Source organism: Panthera pardus, unplaced genomic scaffold (genome assembly GCF_024362965.1).
Source record: "Panthera pardus isolate Hobbes unplaced genomic scaffold, ASM2436296v1 HiC_scaffold_25, whole genome shotgun sequence".
Taxonomy (NCBI): domain Eukaryota; kingdom Metazoa; phylum Chordata; class Mammalia; order Carnivora; family Felidae; genus Panthera; species Panthera pardus.
In genome coordinates this window covers 28303993-28322418 of record NW_026526821.1, presented here as the reverse complement: position 1 = coordinate 28322418, position 18426 = coordinate 28303993, and the positions used below count along the sequence as shown (strand labels likewise).

Here is an 18426-nt window from a genome sequence, read left to right as displayed (position 1 = left end):
TGACCCTGAGGCAGGCTGGGGGACGCCCGTCTGGATCCTTCACATGACCCGGGAGGGGAGTGATCCCAGCTGCTGAGACAGATGCGTGGCTGCACGGAACCTGCACGCGGCTCTCTGCTTCCCTCCAGCTCAGAAAGGATCTCTTTCTGCTCAGCTTTTCCCAGCATGCACCCTGGGACTCCCAGGTTGGCAGGGACGGTTTGAGTCCCCTTCACCCCTCCTCAGAAAACAGACACGACATAAAGAAAACAGGCCGAGGGTCTTGCTGCGTTTTCATGCTTTAATTCAGAGCTGTCTGCTGCAGGTACAACTCTGTCTGAACAGGACAAAGGAGACAAAGTGAAGACCCTCCCCACCTCCCCCCTTCCCGTGTCCCCTAAATTCTCTGTCGAGGGGATGGCCGAATGGAAGAGTACACCGTGACATGTTTGCACTGTCCCCCTAGGTCAGAGTGGGGGTCATGAGTTCCCTGGGCTCCGGCCCTCAGTGGGCCCTGGTCCCAGAACTTTGTCGATGCCTGCCCCTCCCCAGGGCGCTGTCAGTTCCCCGGTGCTAGTGACGACTGGGAAGGGTGTTCAGTGAAAAGCTTAAGTTATCCCCTTGGGAGATGCTCGGAATAAACTCCGCTGGAGGCCAGCTCTCTGTGCAGAGTCCCAGCCCCAGCTCTGATTCCTGCCTGAGCCTGGACCAGAAGAGCAGCAGGGAGGCCCAGGCCCGGGCCCTCCAACTAAGTGGAAGCCACTTCCGGCTACTGGGCTCTAAGGGACCAGCAGTTCCAGGAGGTGGTTCCTGGGAAAATGTCCCTTAGGATCCAATCGGCTCCAGCTGGAGGCTGGGGAGAGGAGAGGCCCCGACGATTTCTGCTCCAGAAGCCGAGGGCAGGAGGGGAAGGCCACAGCCCAGCAGGAGGAGGTATTAAGCAAGAAGGAAAAGGGGAGCTTTGGAGGAGGAGCACTGTGCGGGCGGCCCGGGCCCCTGGCCTTGCCCTCCGGCCCCACGCTCTGTGCCCTGCGTCACCAGGGCTGGGAGCCCGAGCCGGCAGGCCGCTGTGCCTCCGGCGCCCGGAGCCGCACACGCAGCGCTGCCCCTCTTGCATAGATGCGGACACTGAGCACACACACGCACACACGGAGGGCCGGGCCCGGGCCGCCAGCCAGGGGCCCCCCCAGGGTCCGTCCCAGGGCCGCCGCCTCTGCTGACACGGAGAAGTAAAGCCCCTCAGAGGCCCCAAAAGAGAAGACCCTCAATGCTGTGGGCGGGGGCCCGGCAACCCGGAGCAGCAACAGATGGGGGCAGCGGCCCCACTCACCTCATGCGCCGCCCTTGGCGAGGGCCTTCTCCAGCAGCCCGGACCACGTCCACCAAAACACAAGACACGACAGGAAGGCCACAGATAGCAAGACACAGATGAGAGCAGAGGGGCTACGCGGCTCGACTAGATTCCAGTGGTGAAAAATATATAGATTTTATGTTGTCAAATATAGCCATACATTTATTTTCTCGGCAAAGCTTTGACTGTTTCTAAGGAGACGCTACGCAGCTTCGTGAGTACACGGCACAGGAGGCTGGGTCCACGGCCAGTCCCGGCTTGGCTTTGGATTGGGTTTGTCCACTGCCCCTCCATGTCACGACCCCAGTGTCTGTGGGGTAGCCCCAGCCGGGCCCCAGGAGTTCAGGTGTGGCTTGGCTGGGGTAAGGGTGCTCCACAAAGGATGGCTGGTCTGAGGCCCCCAACCGGTGGGGGGAGCTTTGGAGGCACAAAGCATGTGGCAGAGGGGGCTGTCGCCCCCATGGCTGGGCTAGCTGCCCACGTCCAGTGCATGCAGGTGCCCCCCCACCCCGCCCCCGAGTGGAGGGCGCAGAGAGGAAAGGCGGAGCCCATAAGTCAGGCAACGGCTGTCGGAGCAGCTGGGGTGGGCAAGCAGCCTTGGCAGAGAACCGGAGGGGCCCCTGGGCCGGAGGGACGAGTAAGACACGGGGGTCCCACCAACCCCTCCCAAATGCGGGGCCCAACCTCTGAAGGAGGGGCGACCAGATGGGTGTAAGCCCCACCAGGGAGAAGGAGCGGTTTACTTTGTCAAATAACAGTGGTGGTAAAAGGTCAGCAGCTTTGCCGGGGGACCAGATGTCCCAGGGAAGGAGGGGGGCAGGCCAGGGAAGCTCCCAGGCCAACTGGCCTCAGGCTGTGAGTGGGGAGGCTCAGGGCACCCCCGCTTGCCCCGCCCCATCCCTGCCTGGGAGACATCCCAGGGCACCCTGCTTTGGCCTGGACGAACATCATGGCTTCAGTATCCCATCTTGCCATCCATCCTGCTGGAATTCCTTCCAGAGGCAGATAGGTCAAAGTTTAGGAACCCTCGCCCTCGAAGGCAAACAACCCCTCAGTGGAGACGCTGGGGTGCGTGAGAACCGAGCCCCAAAGTGAACATAGTGCAAAGCAGAAGTTGGGCCTGAAGCCCCCAGAGCAAGTCGGGGTGAGCTCCAGGGGCGGTCGTGGCCTGTGGCTTCTCAAACCAGCTGAGGACTGTCCCCACGGTGGCGGGGCCTCATCTCGGAAGGCTGGAGGAGCCCCCTGGAGCCGCCGGCCCCTGCCTCCTCCTCGGGTGCTGGCAGAGGCTCGGGACAGGACGGGAGCTGGGCTCAGGTGTGCACTCCGGCCCCCGGCGCTGGCCTGTCTGGCTCGGCTGTCGTGGGAGGAATGATCTGCGCCGAGAGGGGACCGGATCCCGGGGAAGGTCTAGGACGAACAAACACAGAGAACCCACGCTGCGCTCTGCCACCTCCTGCCCCTCGCGGTCTTTCCTCTGGCCCGTGCCCACGGCCTGGACGACGCTTCTGAATCCCAGCGCCGGGAGCGGCCTGAAGACGCCAGACCCGGTGGCTGCAGACACGGCTCCGAGTCCCGGGCCAGCTGCCTGTACTCTGGGAGGTGGCTGCCTCCGGGTGAGGAGATGATGCTGGCCCAGGAGGCTGGACCCAGGGCAAGGGGCGGCCTGAGAGAGAAGGCGTGGGTGGGAGGCCACCAGACAGGACGTGGGGGTGGGGGACAGGGAGGCTCCAGGCGTCTCAGGCCCAGCCTCCCCAGATCAACACACCAGAGACACTGTGGGCCAGGGCCGCCCCGCGGGAAGGTCCAGGAGGACAGGGCTGGGCCGGGGGGACCTCGCTACCTCCTCTGTCTGCAGTTCGTACAATCGGCGTGCCTCCCTGCCTTCGGTCTCTCTTCCCTTGTCTCCCGTCAAAGTTTTGGGACGCCTTCCCCCCACCCTGACTCTCAGCCCCCTGACACGGTTCACATCCTGAAAAAAAAAAAAAAAAAAAACCAGAAAAAAACAAAACCACTTCCAAACCCGAGACCAAACAAGTAAGATGCTGCCCTCCGGGAACGAGCGAGGGGGAGAGCGGCACCCCTACAATCAGTGGTCGGGCCGCCGGAGCCGCTGGCGGGGACGCGGACCCCTCACAGCTGGGAGCCGCCGCCCGGCCCGCCCGGGCCCTGCTGGCTCAGCGAGCGGCAGCTGATCCTGCGGATGGAGTGCAAGGCCACCGTGCAGCAGCCCCGCAGCAGGGAGCTGATGTTGTAAATGGGCTGGCCCTGGCGTCGCTGCGAGCGGCACAGCCAGGCCACCGTGGGCACGGCCGGCACCACCACGGCCAGCAGATCCACGATGTAGTGGCGGCTCCAGTAGCTCTTGGGCTCCTTCTCGGCCGCGGCCACCTCCTCCTCGTCTTCCACGGGGCACGCCACGCTCACCGACGGGCTGGGGTCGGCGCCGGGCCGGTGCGGGCTCGGCCCTCGGGTGACGGGCTCGGGGGCCTCGAGCTCGTCACCCACCGTCACCACCACGGCCGAGTCGGGGTCTTTGGGCCCCGGGGGGCGGGGCTCCGGCTCCGGGCACCCGTGCCCCGATTCGGGGACCGCCCCGCAGACCTGGGCCCTGGTCACTTTCTCCAGGATGGTGTCCAGGTCCGGCTGGTACTGCACGAAGTCTGTCTGGATGGCACGCTCCTGCACGCAGCTGGCCTGCACGCCGGCCTCCGTGCCACACAGCAGCTTCTCGTAGGTGTTGCTGGCAGGGAAGCGGGGGCCCAGGCTGAAGCCGCCGTGCAGCGAGCCCTCCTCGGGGCCGCAGTCCACGCCCGACGACAGCAGGCTGCTGGCCTCCAGCGCGTCCGTCCGGCTCAGCGTGTCGTCGGTCACCGCGAAGCCGCTGTCAGCCCCGTCCTCGCCCGAAGCCCCGGGCTGCTCGCCGGGGGGCCGGTCCCCGCACACGGCTGGGTCACTCAGCTTGGTGTAGGTGGAGCTGCGGGTGAGGGAGCGGGGCGGGGGACCCGCCGGCCGACTCCCCGGCGCCGTCCTCCTTGGCCATGCCGTCCTGGGCCACCTCCATGCTGTGCAGCAGCGTCTCCAGCTTCTTGTTCTGGATGTTGATGTCCACGAAGTACTTCTGCAGCCCCTTGTCCTTGTCAATGAGGTTGTTCTTGACCGTGTCAATGACCTGCTTGAGCTGCTTGATCTCCTTGCGGGCCTCCTTCAAGGCCAGCTGGGCCTCCACGCGGTGGCACTCCTCCTCGATCCAGTCCTCCTGCATGCGCGACAGCTGTGTCTTCAGGTCATCGATCTCCGTGTCCCTGCGAGCAGATGACACACACACGCTCACTGCCTGGCCCGTCACCACCACCAAGGGCAAGCAAGGAAGGGGCTGTCACTAAGGACAGAGGGCCGGAACACACAAGGCCTGACTCAGTGCCTCCTCCTTGCTCCACGGGGGATAAGGGGGCGGCCAAGGGGGCCTCCTCTTGGGGGGGAGAAGACACATTCGGGCCCCTCTGCATCCCCAGCCCTGGAGGCCGTAATGCAGACGACTGTCCCCATTTAAATCCATCACCTACAGAAGAGATTAGACAAGAAAAACGCTCAGTGTATACATATATGCTGCTGCTATAAAAACCAAACACATCCACTTTAAAATCTTAACGCGTGACAATAAAAACTAAACCTAAAATCTCCGCTCTAGGGGAAGGAACACGGCCCCGTATGAAATCCGGTGCTGAAAACTGTCCGCGGAGGGACACCGGGCCGGGGACCGCTGGGGGCAGGCCGTGGGCCGCTTTGCTTTGCTGAGGGATGTTCCAGTCGCCATGTGGGGGGAGGCTGCCGATTTCACACCTTCCCTCAAGTGGGGGGATGAAGAGTGGAGGGTGGAACAGAGGAAAGTGATGACAACAGATGGCCCTCTTTTAGTCACACTCAATGTCTCTGCTGTGTTTCTACTATGAAGAGGGTGGGCCCAAAAGATGGACAAAAACGCACGGGCCACTCCCAAGAGGCGACGCACGTGCCAGGCACACCAGACACAGGCGTCTGAAACCCCCGAGTCACAGATGAATCCGGGGTGCGGGGGACGGAGGCGAGTTAGGCAAACATCCTATCAAGTCTGGAGGTAAAGGCAGCGCGAGATCGGACAGGACGCAGTGAAAGCAGTGAGGACGGAGGAAAGCCATTCCTGAGACGGGAAGTCCTGTCAGGGGGGTGCCCACCGCAGCATCCCTCCCAGCCATGCGGCCCACGTGCCCCGAATTCACGGAAATGTAATCCACGCGTGGCTAGACCATCACTCTGAGGGTCAGGAGTCCACCAGGGACATCATTCCAGATCAAGCGCCGCGCGCTTTTCAGAGTCAGATGGAATGTGCAGTTCAGGAAACGAGGCCAGGACTCATGGTCACAGGGACCGGGATGAGGGGCTGTGGTGGCCGTGAAGGTCGGCGATGGCATTATCTGGAAAGCAGCGGACTGGACCACCCAAAAGGACACAACTCCGTGATGGAGCTGCTCAGAGTGGCAATACTAGATGTACCAGCAGGCACGGGGGACCCTAACTGGGACTCACTCTACGGATACCCTCTGCACTGGCGTGGAGTCCTGGGAGGGAGAGGGAGCTTGGAGGAAGGGACTGGGCATGCTCAGTGTGGCCGGGCCCTTCCCCTCTCTCCTTGGAGCCAGTAGGACCCCAGGCCAGGGAGCTGTGGCTTCCCCACCCCGTCTAGGACGTTACATTTGAACTGAGCCTCGAAGGAGGAGTTCGCCAAGGAAGCAGGACGGGGGCAAGGCCATCTCGGGATGTGGGGACACAGCAAACAAAAGCACAGAGTCTAGAAGCTTCTTTAAGGAGAAGGTAGGTGACTGCAGGAGGCAGGTATCAAAGCAAACACACGGAGAGCCGGCCGTGTGGCAGGGGGGCAAGCAAAGAGCCGCCGCAGGTTCCCGCAAGCGTGGCCAGGGATTTGAGGTGTCGGCACGTCCATGCCAGGGCGTCGTGCCCAAACCACACAGGGCAGACGTCTGCTCCAGCCGCTGGACCAGCCCCAGAAAGGAAGCGACGTGATGGGCCGTCTGCTTCCTGAGGACATTAGTGCAAATGGCCAGGCAGAGCCAGGGCATCACTGAGAAGATGATGGGGGCTAAAAATAGAAATCCCAACTCTACAGACGAGGAGGCCCACAGAATGCCACCTGTAACTTCCTGTGGTTCAAAACCACAACAAACCCAAACCGGATTGGCTACTTGGCAGAGCACTGGTCACGGAAGGGGTGCTCACGCATGGCGTATGCTTCTCTTTATATGCCGTGTCCAGGATAGACAAATCCAGAAAGAAAAGATTAGAGGTAACCAGGAGCCTGGGCCGTGGCTGCGGTTGTGAATGGCGTTTGTTTCTGGGGTGATGGGAATAGTCTGGAATTAGATACCAGTGATGGGGGCACGATCCTGTGACTATACTAACCATCACTGAATTGTACACTTTGGATAGGGAAATTGTAGGGTTTTTTAAAAAGAGGAAAGAAGCCATGCTCGCGGTGGCCTGCCCCGGCCCTCAGTGCCCGGCACAGCGTGGGATCCAGCTCCCAGCGGCTGCGAATTTGAACTGACACAGCGCAGAGGAAATGATTAAGGTGATGAAGAGATCAGAGGGCAGTCCTGAAGCTTCAGTCATAAAGATTGAAGCCGCTGGCCCAGAAAGGTAGCAGCTGAGAGGGTCACGGTCTGCCCTCAGGTCTGGAGAATGAGCTCAGATGGGACCGGGGGGCTGGGGTCCCCTGGGCTGGGTAGGAGCTCAGGAAAGGTTTCTCAGGATCTCACATCGTCTGTAAGTAGATGAGCAGAAAGGCTTATGGGGCCTGAACTGGTGGGCCCAGAGCCCCCACCCCCCCACTGGTGACTCCTTGGGTGGAAACAAACAGGGGCTGAGGGGGTGTCCCCTCCCCCCCAACAGGGAAGGTGAGCCAGGAAGGATGCCCTGTGGCCCTGCTCCCCAGGTGGAAGGGAGCCAGGGGGTAAGAAGTGGCCAAATGGGGCTGCCAGGCCCAAAGTGGGAGAGCACCACCTTGGGGTGTGGGGAGGACTGGCCGGCTGTCAGGGGAAGCTGCCTGCAGTCAGGGAGAGCAGCTGAGGGGAGCATAGGGGTGGCTGAGGGCTCTGGAAAGGGGCTCCCCCAGGGCTTTGCCGGAAGGAAAGGGCAGGCCAGGTGCCGGGAAGCCCTCAGCGGCTCCTTCCTCCTGGAAGTGCCCCAGGGCCCTGGGTCTCCAGGGCAGCATGTCTCCAGGGCTGCCCACCCACCCCCAGCCCTCCAATAGCGGCTCACCGGTCCTGGAGCCGGTCCTGCGTGTCCTTCAGCCGCGCCTTCAGGTGCCGGATGCACACCTCCTTCTGCTGCAGTGGGGTCAGGTACTGCTCTGGGGTGGGGGGCTTGACGCCGTGGTTGTCGCTGCACAGTGTGTACTTCATGGAGCGCCTGCGTGGGGACACATGTCAGCACGGAGGGAGGAAGAGGTCCCCAACCATCACCAGACAGCTCCGGGCCAGGCTTTCCTCCAGGAGCCCGGGTGGGCATGAGAACACCCAGACCTTCCGGAAGGTAGGTTCTGTTAAAGCTCTTCTGGGGGCACCTGGGTGGCTCAGCCGGTGAAGCATCTGACTTCCGCTTAGGTTGTGATCTTGCGGTCGGCAAGTTTGAGCCCCGTGTCGGGCTCTGGGCTGACAGCTCGGAGCCTGGAGCCTGCTTCGGATTCTGTGTCTCCCTCTCTCTCTCTCTCTCTCTGCCCCTCCCGTGCCCACGCTTTGTCTTTCTCAGTCTCTCAAAAATGAATAAACGTTAAAAAAATAAAACCTCTTCTGCGTGAAGACCACAGTGGGGAGCTCGGGGGTCCTCTAGTTGGGGTGGGGACACACGACAGCACACGCACAGCCTGGCACCGTGTTCTCTGCCCTCCTGACGCTATTGGTCAGCTCAGTCCCAGTGGCGATCCCAGAACTCATGTGTCCAGGCTCCTAACCCAGAGAATGAGTTTGGGGGCCAGAGGCCGGCGTGGTCCCCCTCCCTGTGTCATTCCCCCAGGGTCTGCGTGGCGGCAAGGACTTCCCCCCCGCCCCCCCGCCGTGCAGGAGCAAACACCCCCCAGAGCCGAGAGCCGTCACCGCCTGGCCTGCAGGACCGTGGGGGAAACAGCAGGTGCAGACACGTGTGCACGTTCAGCAGTCTCCAAACACACTCTGACACCCTGCTTGCCATCCTCACGGACACACGAGTTTGCACGGCCATGCACACGTATTTCCTTGGAGTACACATCTGAGTACGATTACCCCAGTCCGTCTGTGTCTGCGGCCCCACCTGCGTGTGCGCACACCCGTGCCCGTGCGTCCTGCCACCCCACAGCCACCCTCAGGGGCCACTCATGCATACTAGGACGCCGGCCCACACGCGGGTGCACGCAGATGCACGCAGACCCTTGCCACCCGCATACGCGCTCGTGCTCTGAGGGCACACACAAACGCACGTGTGATCGCTCACCAGCTCGGGGCTTCTCCTCATTAACGGCTGAACCCTGAGCTGGCAGCAAGCCAGGTGCCACATGCAACCTGGCCCCGGGTAGCACAGGTGTGTGTGTGTGTGTGTGTGTGTGTGTGTGTGTGTGTGTGTGTGGTGAGCACGCCCTGGACCCAGCTCAGCAAAGGTGGAGGGATTCCCACCCAGTGGAGGGCGGAGGGCCAAGGCTTGCACCCAGCGGAGAGCACCCGATTTCACCAACACACGCGGCCCAGCCACCTCGACTCACAGCTTCCTGCCTGCGGGTTGTTCTGTTCACGAGGAAACCTCCTTGGGTCTTGTCTTAAAAGCCTGGGCACGTTCTCACACAGCCTGGCAGAGGCCTTGTGGCCGTCTGACTCCTGCTCCTTTAGGGGCCGGCCACCCCTGCATCTAGGGAGGGGCAATGACATCGCCAGGTCTGACCCTGGTTCGCAGAAGCAGCCACCCTGGAGGGAGTGTGAACGGCTCTGTGGGAGCCGGATAATGTTTGTGGAGGAAAGAAGTCTTTCTAAACCGTCAGCCATCGAAGAGAATGTGTAGACAGAGGCAGAGAGAAAGAGAAATGATTTTCCTCTACTTCCTCGCCTCGTGGTCCCTAGGTTTAACTCAGGTCACATCACACGCTGGCCTGTTTTTCCGCGTGACAAGGGGCAGAGGGGTGGCGTGGGTCGCGAGCCGGGGACTCCCCCTCTGCGGACTCTAAGAATCTCCTTCCGAGAGAGAAGGCAGCCAGCGGGGGCCAGGGCCCCACGCTGCGGACATCCCGGCGGCTGCCACGCAGGGACTCCAGCTAGAGGGGCGCCGGTCTGTGCCGAGTGACAAGGGGCTTCTCGCGGGGCCCCGGGCTCCAGGATCAGTTAAGCCAGCGCAGTTGAGAATTACAGAACAAGTAGCCATTCTCACGCTTCCCATGCGCTTTCATGGGTTTCTCTCTAATGTGCTTTTTTGCTCTAATGTAACACTTAACACTCATACGTTCTTAGTCACTAGCTCTATCCTTGAAGGGGAAAAAATATGTTTATATATAACCGAGAAGAAGAATACACCGTGATTCATGGCTCTCCACTATTCACGCCCCGGAACACCTGGCTGTTTGCACCGAGGCCACAGCCAAGGCCCCGCTGCTCACCCGCAGCTGACACTGTCCACATGGGCAAGGAGACCCTCTCACGGGATTTCTCAGCCTCGGGGCTGGGGCCGCCCCCGTGGACTGCCGTGATGACACGCGTTGCAAAAATCTGCTGTGAAGAAGTATTAAAGTTGCCCGTCATATACTTTTCGAAGGGAACGCATCCGTCAGTGCCACTCACACCTGCTGCGCGCCACCCCGAGCTGGGGTTGCAGCCAGGAGGCTGAGGCGTGGGTCCTGCACACGTGTGTCACCCGTCACGCGCGTCGTGGCGGAAAACTCTGAGAACAGCCGTCTCGGCCTGATCTGAGCATCACTTCACACCAATGACACCGTCTCTGCGGGAAGGCCAAGGCCAGCCTTCGCCAGCCTGGCGGTCCAGGACCCCCAGGTGGGACCAAAGTCCTCACGAGGGCAGCGGCCAGTACGGGCCACCTGCAGACATCAACCCACAGAGACCTGTGGGATGTTGGCCCCTCTTTACAGATAAGGGAATGGAGACTCAGAGACGGGAAGTACGAACGCCAAGGCCGCGCTCCCCCGGCTCCACTGGGGAACGAGGATGGGCCGCCATTACGGCTGTCCCTCCCTGGTTTTCAAGGATGCACAGCTTCCCTTCACCTGTCTCCCCAGCCGATCCTGCTTTTCCCGTTACGTTCCGCCATTCCCTGAGGGCACAGCCTGGCAGGTGCCACGCTGTGACACACTCCGCTCTCCTGACCAGCTCCACCTCGGTCTCTCTCACAGGGGCCCCTCAGGAGAGCGGGATGGCAGATGCCGCGAGTGGCTTGTCCCTACCTATCTTGCCTGGCACCACCTGCCCTGCAGCCACGGCCAGTGCCAGCTGGCAAGGCGGAGACAGAAGTCCCGGGAAAGGTGTCCCTCCTCAGGAGGCAGGAGCGCCTTGCACTGGGCCCTTGTTCCTTCTGGACCCGATGCTGGCCTGATGCCTGGAGGGGTAGGAGCCTCTTGGAACGGCAAGGACAAAACCGTACCCCAAGGACGGCGGGGCAAGAAGACGGGACGGGGTCCCAGACACTTCCGGGCCCTCGCTCTGAGAGCATCACAGGGTGATGTGCGGCTGGCGGTGTCACATCCCTCCCTCAAACAGGAGGAGCTGAGGCTCTGGGACAGTGACCCGCACAGCCAGTGACGCTGGAGTCCTACAGCCCCGGCCCGCCCAGGGCGCCCAAGTGTGCAGCCAGCAGGAGACCAGGCACAGGGGAGGCCTTACCTGGGCGTGGGGCTGCTGTCGCTGCCCTTGCAGGAGCCCGAGTTGCTGCTGCTGCTGAGAGAAGAGGTGCCGTAGGCGTCCCGCACGCTCACTGGCGGAGAGGTGCGCCTGGAGGCAGGGAGAAGAGGCAGGTGCTCGTTCTGGCTGGCGGGCAGCTGCGGACACTGGGCGAACACCGCCAGGCCGCTGCGGCCCAAAGGGCCCCCGCTGAGGGGTCGGCACCGGGGAGAGAAGCAGAGGGGAGAGGGGGACGCACAGACAGGGGTGACAGAACAGACAGCGCAAATCAAGATGGAAAACCAGGAGCAGACCGGTCCTCCTGGCTCCCCAGGACAGGAATGGAGGCTGGGCAGGGCCAAGGGCAGCAGGGGGGGGGGGTCCCATCTGTCTCGCCAGGGGTCCTCAACTTTCAGGGTCCCCCAACCCCAGAGGAGGGCCCTGAGTGGGCTGAGACAGGTGGGGCAGAGCAGGGCAGGCAGGGGTAGGGACAAAGGTCAAAGTCAAGGGGGCAGGGGGGCCTGAGTGAGCCAGAGTGGATGATGGCGTGAGTCCCCTCCGGTAACTGTGAAGCGTAACAACAGCACTGGTGATGGTAGGAATCCAGTGGTTTGATTCTTCAGAGAACTTTTATATCCACTGCGTCATTTGAGCCCTTAAATAGTTCCAGGAGGAGGTGAGTGTTGGCCAGCCCAGTTTTAAAGCTGGGGAAATGACTTGCTCACGGACACACTGCATGTTGGTGGCAGAGTGGGGACGGAGACCCTCCCTCCTCCCGCCCTCTGAGGCCAAGGGGGAGACTCACCTGCGGGATCCAGCAGAGGCCCGTCTACTGCCCGGCAGGGACATGGCCATGAGGCTGCGGGTCCGGGTGAGGGGCGGGATGGGCGGTGTCCCCGGGGCTGAGGAGAGAGGGCGCGTTGGGGGGGCCGCGGGGAGGGCCGGACCAGGCCACGTCATCCTCTCGCTGGGGCCGCTGCCTGGCATGGCTCTCCTCTCGCCCTTCAGCAGGACACCCCAGGACCGAGCGAGGGCCCGGCCGGCAGGCTCTGGCCACAGCTCCCTCCACCAACGAAGTTAGCACACTCCTGCCACCTGACTTAAAATCTCGAACATCAGGGCCTCGGGGGCAGCCGGAAATCAGAGATCCGACCCTGTGTTCTCCAGACGATCGAATGTGGAGGGCGAGCTCGAAGGCCTGGCCCAAGGTCACACGGGCTTCGGGGCAGGGCTCCTGACTCAGCACAGCACTGAGTTCTCTACACTACAAGCCGGGACCCCCGATCCCTGACTCGGACCCCACCCCACGGTAGACAGTCCCTCCTCGGCGGGGGCTGCAGGCTGGAGGACTCCTGGAGCAGGACCAGGAACCCCAAATTAGGCTGGGCTAGTCGTGACGTCACCTTCCCAGGGCGCCCGCTGGCGTGTGGCTCAGGGCTTCCTGTCTATAGGGGAGACAAGACAGACCAACATACCAGCACACGTGTAGAAAGACATACGGATACACACGAATGTGAGAAGGTACTATGTCCCTGCCCTTCTAAGGCAGGCCACACACATCTCAGTGAACATGCTCAGGGCCCGCCCACAATGCAGCATGTGCAGCCAGGCCATCCCCCCCACCCCCCACCCCCCCCAGCACGCATGCTACACACAGGCAAGCCTGCACCCATTCATGCAAACACGCATGCTGATTTGGGCATGCGTCAGGACCTCAGAGCACAGGCTCAAAGCAGATGAGGAAGGGGGGTGAATGGGTACAGAAGCCCTCCTCTGGGGCGGGGGTGGGGGGTGCTTGGCGGGCTGGACCTAGTAGGAAGTGACCAGGCCTGTAGGGACCCTTCCTTGGCACTCTTGACAAGTGGGTAGGGGCTTAGGCTCCAAGGGCAGCCCTAGAAGGGTCTAAGGAGGGGAGAAGCCCCATGGCAGGCTGAGCGTTGGCTGTTGTCGGGAGGCCTCCGGCACTGGGCGTCACCCCAGACCCCTGGAGTCTGAGGCGGGTGGGCCTGGGCTCTTTGCGCCAACCTGCTAGTCCTAGGCCAGCTCCAGAGACCCCAGTTCCCTCCTTCTTCCGTGCTCAGAGCAGGGACTGAGGCCAGCAGCCTGGGTTCCTGGAGACCTGGCCAAGGACACCATGCCCCAACCTTCCCCCATGCTGGAGAGCAGCTTTCACCGAGCCCCGCTGCGCGCAGACCCCGTGCCAAGCACTTTACGTACAGTGTGCCATTGACTCCTCCCAAAAACCCTATGAGGAAGTGCTGTGATTAGTCCCCTCACAGATGAGGAATCCGAGCCTCCCAGAGGAGGGACTTGCCCCAGTCACGCCCCCAGAGTGTGGGCAGGGCCAACATCGGAACCAGGCCAACACCAGACGCCCGAGGGCCTGGGTCTCAGACTCCGGAGTCCCCTGGCTGGCCCCACCCCTGGTCACACGGGCCTCCCACGTCCACGTCCTCCCGGGAGCCTGGTCAACCTGCACGGTGGCGGGGCTGCCTCCTGAGAGGACAAAGGCTCTGCTCAGGTGGCCTGTTTCCTGGCCGTGACACAGAACGTGGCCTGTCCCCCCGGAGGGCCTGGACACAGCCAGCATTGTCTGCCCGGAGGTGTCGGGTGCCGGGTGCAGGAGCTGCCGACACCATGCCCGTCACCTGAGCTGCTCGCCCCAGCTCCCACCCATCATGCCCCAATCAGGCAGGGCCTCCGGGCAATGTAGGGCCGACCCCTGAAGGAGGAGCCAGGGGACCGAAGACAGTGCTCCCCACACTTGTCAGGAAGGCTACCAAGGGCTCCGGGCCTCCTGGGCACAGCTTGGGGCCGACAGGGGGGTGACGCGTTATGACATGTGGGCCCCAGCTCGCAGAGCCACAGGGCCCGACAGGCCCTGGCTTCTCGTCCCAGGCAGCCCGGCTGCCCCAGCCACCCTCCCGGCCTCACCCCCTTCCCTTGTCGCTTTTGGGGGGATGCCCTGAAGAGGCTGTGCCTTCAGGAGGACTTTTCAGCAGAGGCAGGACTCAGCAGGACTCAGATCCGAGGACAGGCCTCGCTCTCCCAGGCCAGCTTGGGTAAAGGTTGCTAAGGAGCGAGGAAAGTCCAGGCGGAGTCCCGGGCCTCTGTCCTGGGAGGCAGGCAAGTTGCCTGGTTTGCCTTGGAGCTGAGTGTGGCCTCAGTACAATGACAGCTTTGTCTCCTCTGTCCCTGCTCCTACCTGCTCGGCAACCCCACACCTCCCTCCTCCTGTGCTCCCTCTTCCTTCCTCTCTGGCCCAGGGGGCGGGAAGGAGACAGTGTTTGTACCTGGATGGACCTCCCGGTCTCCTGGGAGGCCAGAGCCAGCCATTCATTCAGGACAGGGGTGGAAGAGGCATTTCCCCTGCTGGGACAGCACCTTGCAGGCGGGGGGGATGGGGGATCCCTCAGGGGAGGGCAGAAGCCACCCAGGCCCAAAGGGAGCCACCTCTCCAGGATCCTACTCAGAAGCCTCGGTGCGCCCCGTGTGCTCTCTCGGGTCCCTCCTCCCCCTCCAGGCCCCAGAGAGGAGGCGGGTTGCCATGGCATCTGTCTCCGTGCCGCCTGCCAGCTCCCCGGAGTCCCACAGCCCTGTCCCCTGGCAGCCAGAGGCTGCCACTTGGAATGAAAGGTGGAAAGGAAACCCTTCACCGTGGGGCGCCGGACTGAGAGTCTCTTCTCGCCTCAACACCAGAGTAAACCCAGGCCCTCACTCCGGCCTCCCTCCATGTCCCCATCCTGCCCACATCATGACCACGCTGCTGCACCCCCGCTTTGATCCGTCCCTCACACACCCAACGGTCTCCCAAAGGCCTACAATGGGGGTCCAGGGGATACAGCAGGATCCAGGAAACAGGAGACAGAAGGACGTAAAAACAGAGACAGATCTGGGCTCAAATTCCAGCTCTGCCAGTCTCCACACGCATGCCTTGGGTGAGCCACACCACCTCTCTGAGCCTTTGCTTCCTCATCTGTGAGTGGGGCCGTCGTGGGGTGCACCTCACGTGGTTACTGTGGCAGGATAACGCATGCCCAGGGCTCAGCCCAGTGCCCGCCACACAACACACGCTCGAAAGTGGGAACTGCCAGTATAGATAAGTGCAACGCAGTGCGAGCTTCAAAACAGAGACCCATTCGAGGCATCACGTGGCCTCACGAGGGTCAGAGACAGCTCCTCCAAGAGGAAATTTACGCTGGGTCTTGAAGGATGAATAGGAGTTCGGCAGCAGGAGAAAGCGGGTGGGAAGGAAGGAGAAGGCTGGGCAAAGGCAGTGAGTTGTTCAACTGCATGGCATGGCTGGAGAGCTGCTGAGGAAACTAGGGGGTCTGGTGATGTCAGAGGCCCAGTTTAGACTTGCAGTTTAGAAAGCCCCCCGGGGTAGGGGGCCTTTGTGGAGCGTGGCTGGGAAGGGACAGGAATACAGGCAGACGACCAGTCAGGAGGTTATCACGAACTTCCAAGTGGGAAATCAGAAGAGCCTGGGTCAGGGCTGCAGGAGCAATGGAGAAGAGCATCTGGAACCTTGAGAGGCATCAGGGGCCCCCGATTAAGTAAAAATTGGGCACGGCTCTTGATTCTGGCTTTCAAGGCCCGCTTATCTATACCCTTGCCAACATTCAAGGCCCGCTCACCCATACCCTTGCCAACGTGCTGTCAGCAGCCTGCTGACCCCCAGGAAAGCCCCATCAGTCACTCTGGCACCTCCACGCGGGCTGTTGGCCCAGCCTGCAGCACCCTCCCTGCCCTGTTCTCATGCACGCATCACACGCCTCCTGCAAGGCTCTGACCTGCACGGCTTTCCCCCTGGACTTTCCCATCACTTACTGTCATGACCACTTAGCATGCCATGCCTTGGGTTGAAACTCAGGGACCACCACCCTCTGGGGGACTTCATAAAAAACAACACAACCAATGCACAATGGTCTGAGCATGTCTGGTAGGCCAAAGGGTTGGCTTAGATGGTCTCTAAGACACTTCTGGATCCAACCTTCCGTGATCCTGAGCTGTTAAGGAAATGACGGACTTACAATGAAAGCCTCATTCTCCCTCAATGACTAGGGCTCCTGGGTTTCAGTTTCCACCTCGGTAACACGAGGAAGCTGCATTTCTCTGAAGAGACACCATGGCAGTTTACTCAATCAGCGAATCGTGGGGGGAGAGACCAGGCACTTGGGTTAATCCAATATTCTGGCTAAGTGAAAGTCCCTGTATGTACTATCAATGAGTTTTTGCAACGACTCGGCCATCAGTAAAAGAAGAAAGCCATCCTAAAACCCCAGGGAACAGAACAATCTGTCTCTGATGACTCAGGCCTCCGACAGCTACAGAAAGCAGAGGACGCAACCGACAGAACAGAGCTTGGGAGGGGTCCTCTCTCTGCCAAGGCAACACGAGAATGCCGAACAGTGCTCCCAGCAAACAGCAGAGCGTCTGGTGCTCCTCGAATGCCAGTGTGGTGCAAGCCTGGGCTGGGAGCGTGCCAGCAGCCGTACTCCGAGTCCCGGAGGATTAGTGCTCTGGGGGCTATCCGCGGCCGGGGAGCTCGGTAAACCTTCCGCTGGCTTCGTGACCCCGGCTACTGTGGGTGTCCAGCCCCCGAGAAACAGATGGCCTTTCTTCCTGAACCTGGAAAGGCATTTCTCCAGCTCGCTTCCTCCGTCCTGCGCAAGCCGCCCTCAGCGCTGGAGCCACAGGTGGGGGCCATCGGACTCCTTCTTCTCACTGCGACAGCCCCAGCACAGCGGCTGGACGGACCCCCAACCCAGACGCCAGGGGTGGGAGAGGGGTGCTGCCCCAGGCAAGCAGGCCGGGGCTGGGGGCTGCGACGGCTGCCACGCCACAGTCTTCAGCGACTAGACTCAGATTCCGGACCTGAGTGAGCGTGGAGCCCGGCTTGGTCTTCAGACCCCCCAGAGGATTTGCCTCTGGGCCTGCTGAGCGGTGGGCTCAGGCCTCCTCATCACCTGCAGAGGCTCCCCTTGTATCTGTTCCATATACGGAAGGCCCTGCCGTGAGACTGCTTCTCTGAGAAAGGTTTTGCAGGCTTAACCGCGTACTACGTATTTTCCACAATGAGCTACTTCGCGTCTAGTGGGAGGGCTATCATCAGACAGACCAAGACGAGCGTGGGCGAGGCTGTGGAGGAACTGGAGTTCTCACGCACTGCTGGTGGGAAGGTAAAGTGGTGCAGCCGCGGGGGAAAGCAGCACGGCAGCTCCTTGGAACGTTAAGCGTAGGGTTAACGTGTGACCTGTCAATTTCCCTGCTAGGTCGATATCCCCCGGAGCATAGGAAACCGGGGTGCAAACAAGAACTCGTTTCGCAATGTTTGTAGCCACAGCGTTCCGCACGGAGGGAAACAACCCAAATGCCTGCCAGTGTTCAACGAATGCATAAATAACATGAGGGACAGGTAGGTAACGGAATATCACTGAGTCCAAAAAAAAAAAGGCAGGAGGTATGGACACCTGCTACAACATGGATGAACCTCGGAAGACGCTAAACGAAAGAAGCCAGATGCAAAAGGCCACACGTTATATGATTTCATTTATATGAAATGTCCTTGGCAGGCAAATCTATAGAGACCGAAAGCAGATGAGGGGTTGCCAAGGGCTGGGGGAAGGAGGAGCAGGCGAGGACCGCTGGCAGGAGTCTCTTTTGGGGATGATGACAATGTTCTGGAATTAGACAGTGGTGATGGATACACACCTCTCTGGGTATACTAACCCTCCCTGGACTGTACATTTTAAAAGGGGGGATTTTATGGTGTGTGAATTATTGTCACAATAAAAAGCACATTTTTAAACTGCCATAATATATATTTTAAGCTATTTTTTTAATGCCTGTTTTTGAGGGAGCGAGCGTGAGCGGGGGAGGGGCAGAGAGAGATGGGGACAGAGGATCCCAAGCTGGCTCTGTGCTGACAGTGCAGAGCCCCGAACTCACGAACCGTGAGGCGGCCTGAGCTGAAGTCAGATGCTCAACCGACTGAGCCACCCTGGCACCGCCACGTAGTATATATTTTACGTGAACAGTTGTAAAAGGACGGGGATGGTCCAAAGAGGGGAAGGTAATCACTGAGATGGGTCAGCCAGTTGCTGTGGGGTGGGAATAGAAGCAGCCCTCCGCCCTCCACCTGACTCAGGCAGCCGGGCCCGGGGGGCCTCCCTGGTGCTCCTGACCCTGGGTCAGCCC

General features: G+C 61.2%; 1 protein-coding gene across 1 annotated transcript in view; it reads right to left on the bottom strand.

The window, feature by feature from the left end:
- Positions 1-266: 266 nt before the first annotated feature.
- SNPH (syntaphilin) overlaps positions 267-18426 on the bottom strand; it is a 36434-nt gene continuing 18274 nt past the window's right edge. The window contains 6 exon segments of the mRNA XM_053890375.1: positions 267-4321; positions 4323-4632; positions 7643-7792; positions 11230-11337; positions 12032-12671; positions 13444-13471. Coding sequence (XP_053746350.1) covers positions 3461-4321; positions 4323-4632; positions 7643-7792; positions 11230-11337; positions 12032-12213 — 1611 coding nt within the window. The 5' untranslated portion in view covers positions 12214-12671; positions 13444-13471 and the 3' untranslated portion in view covers positions 267-3460.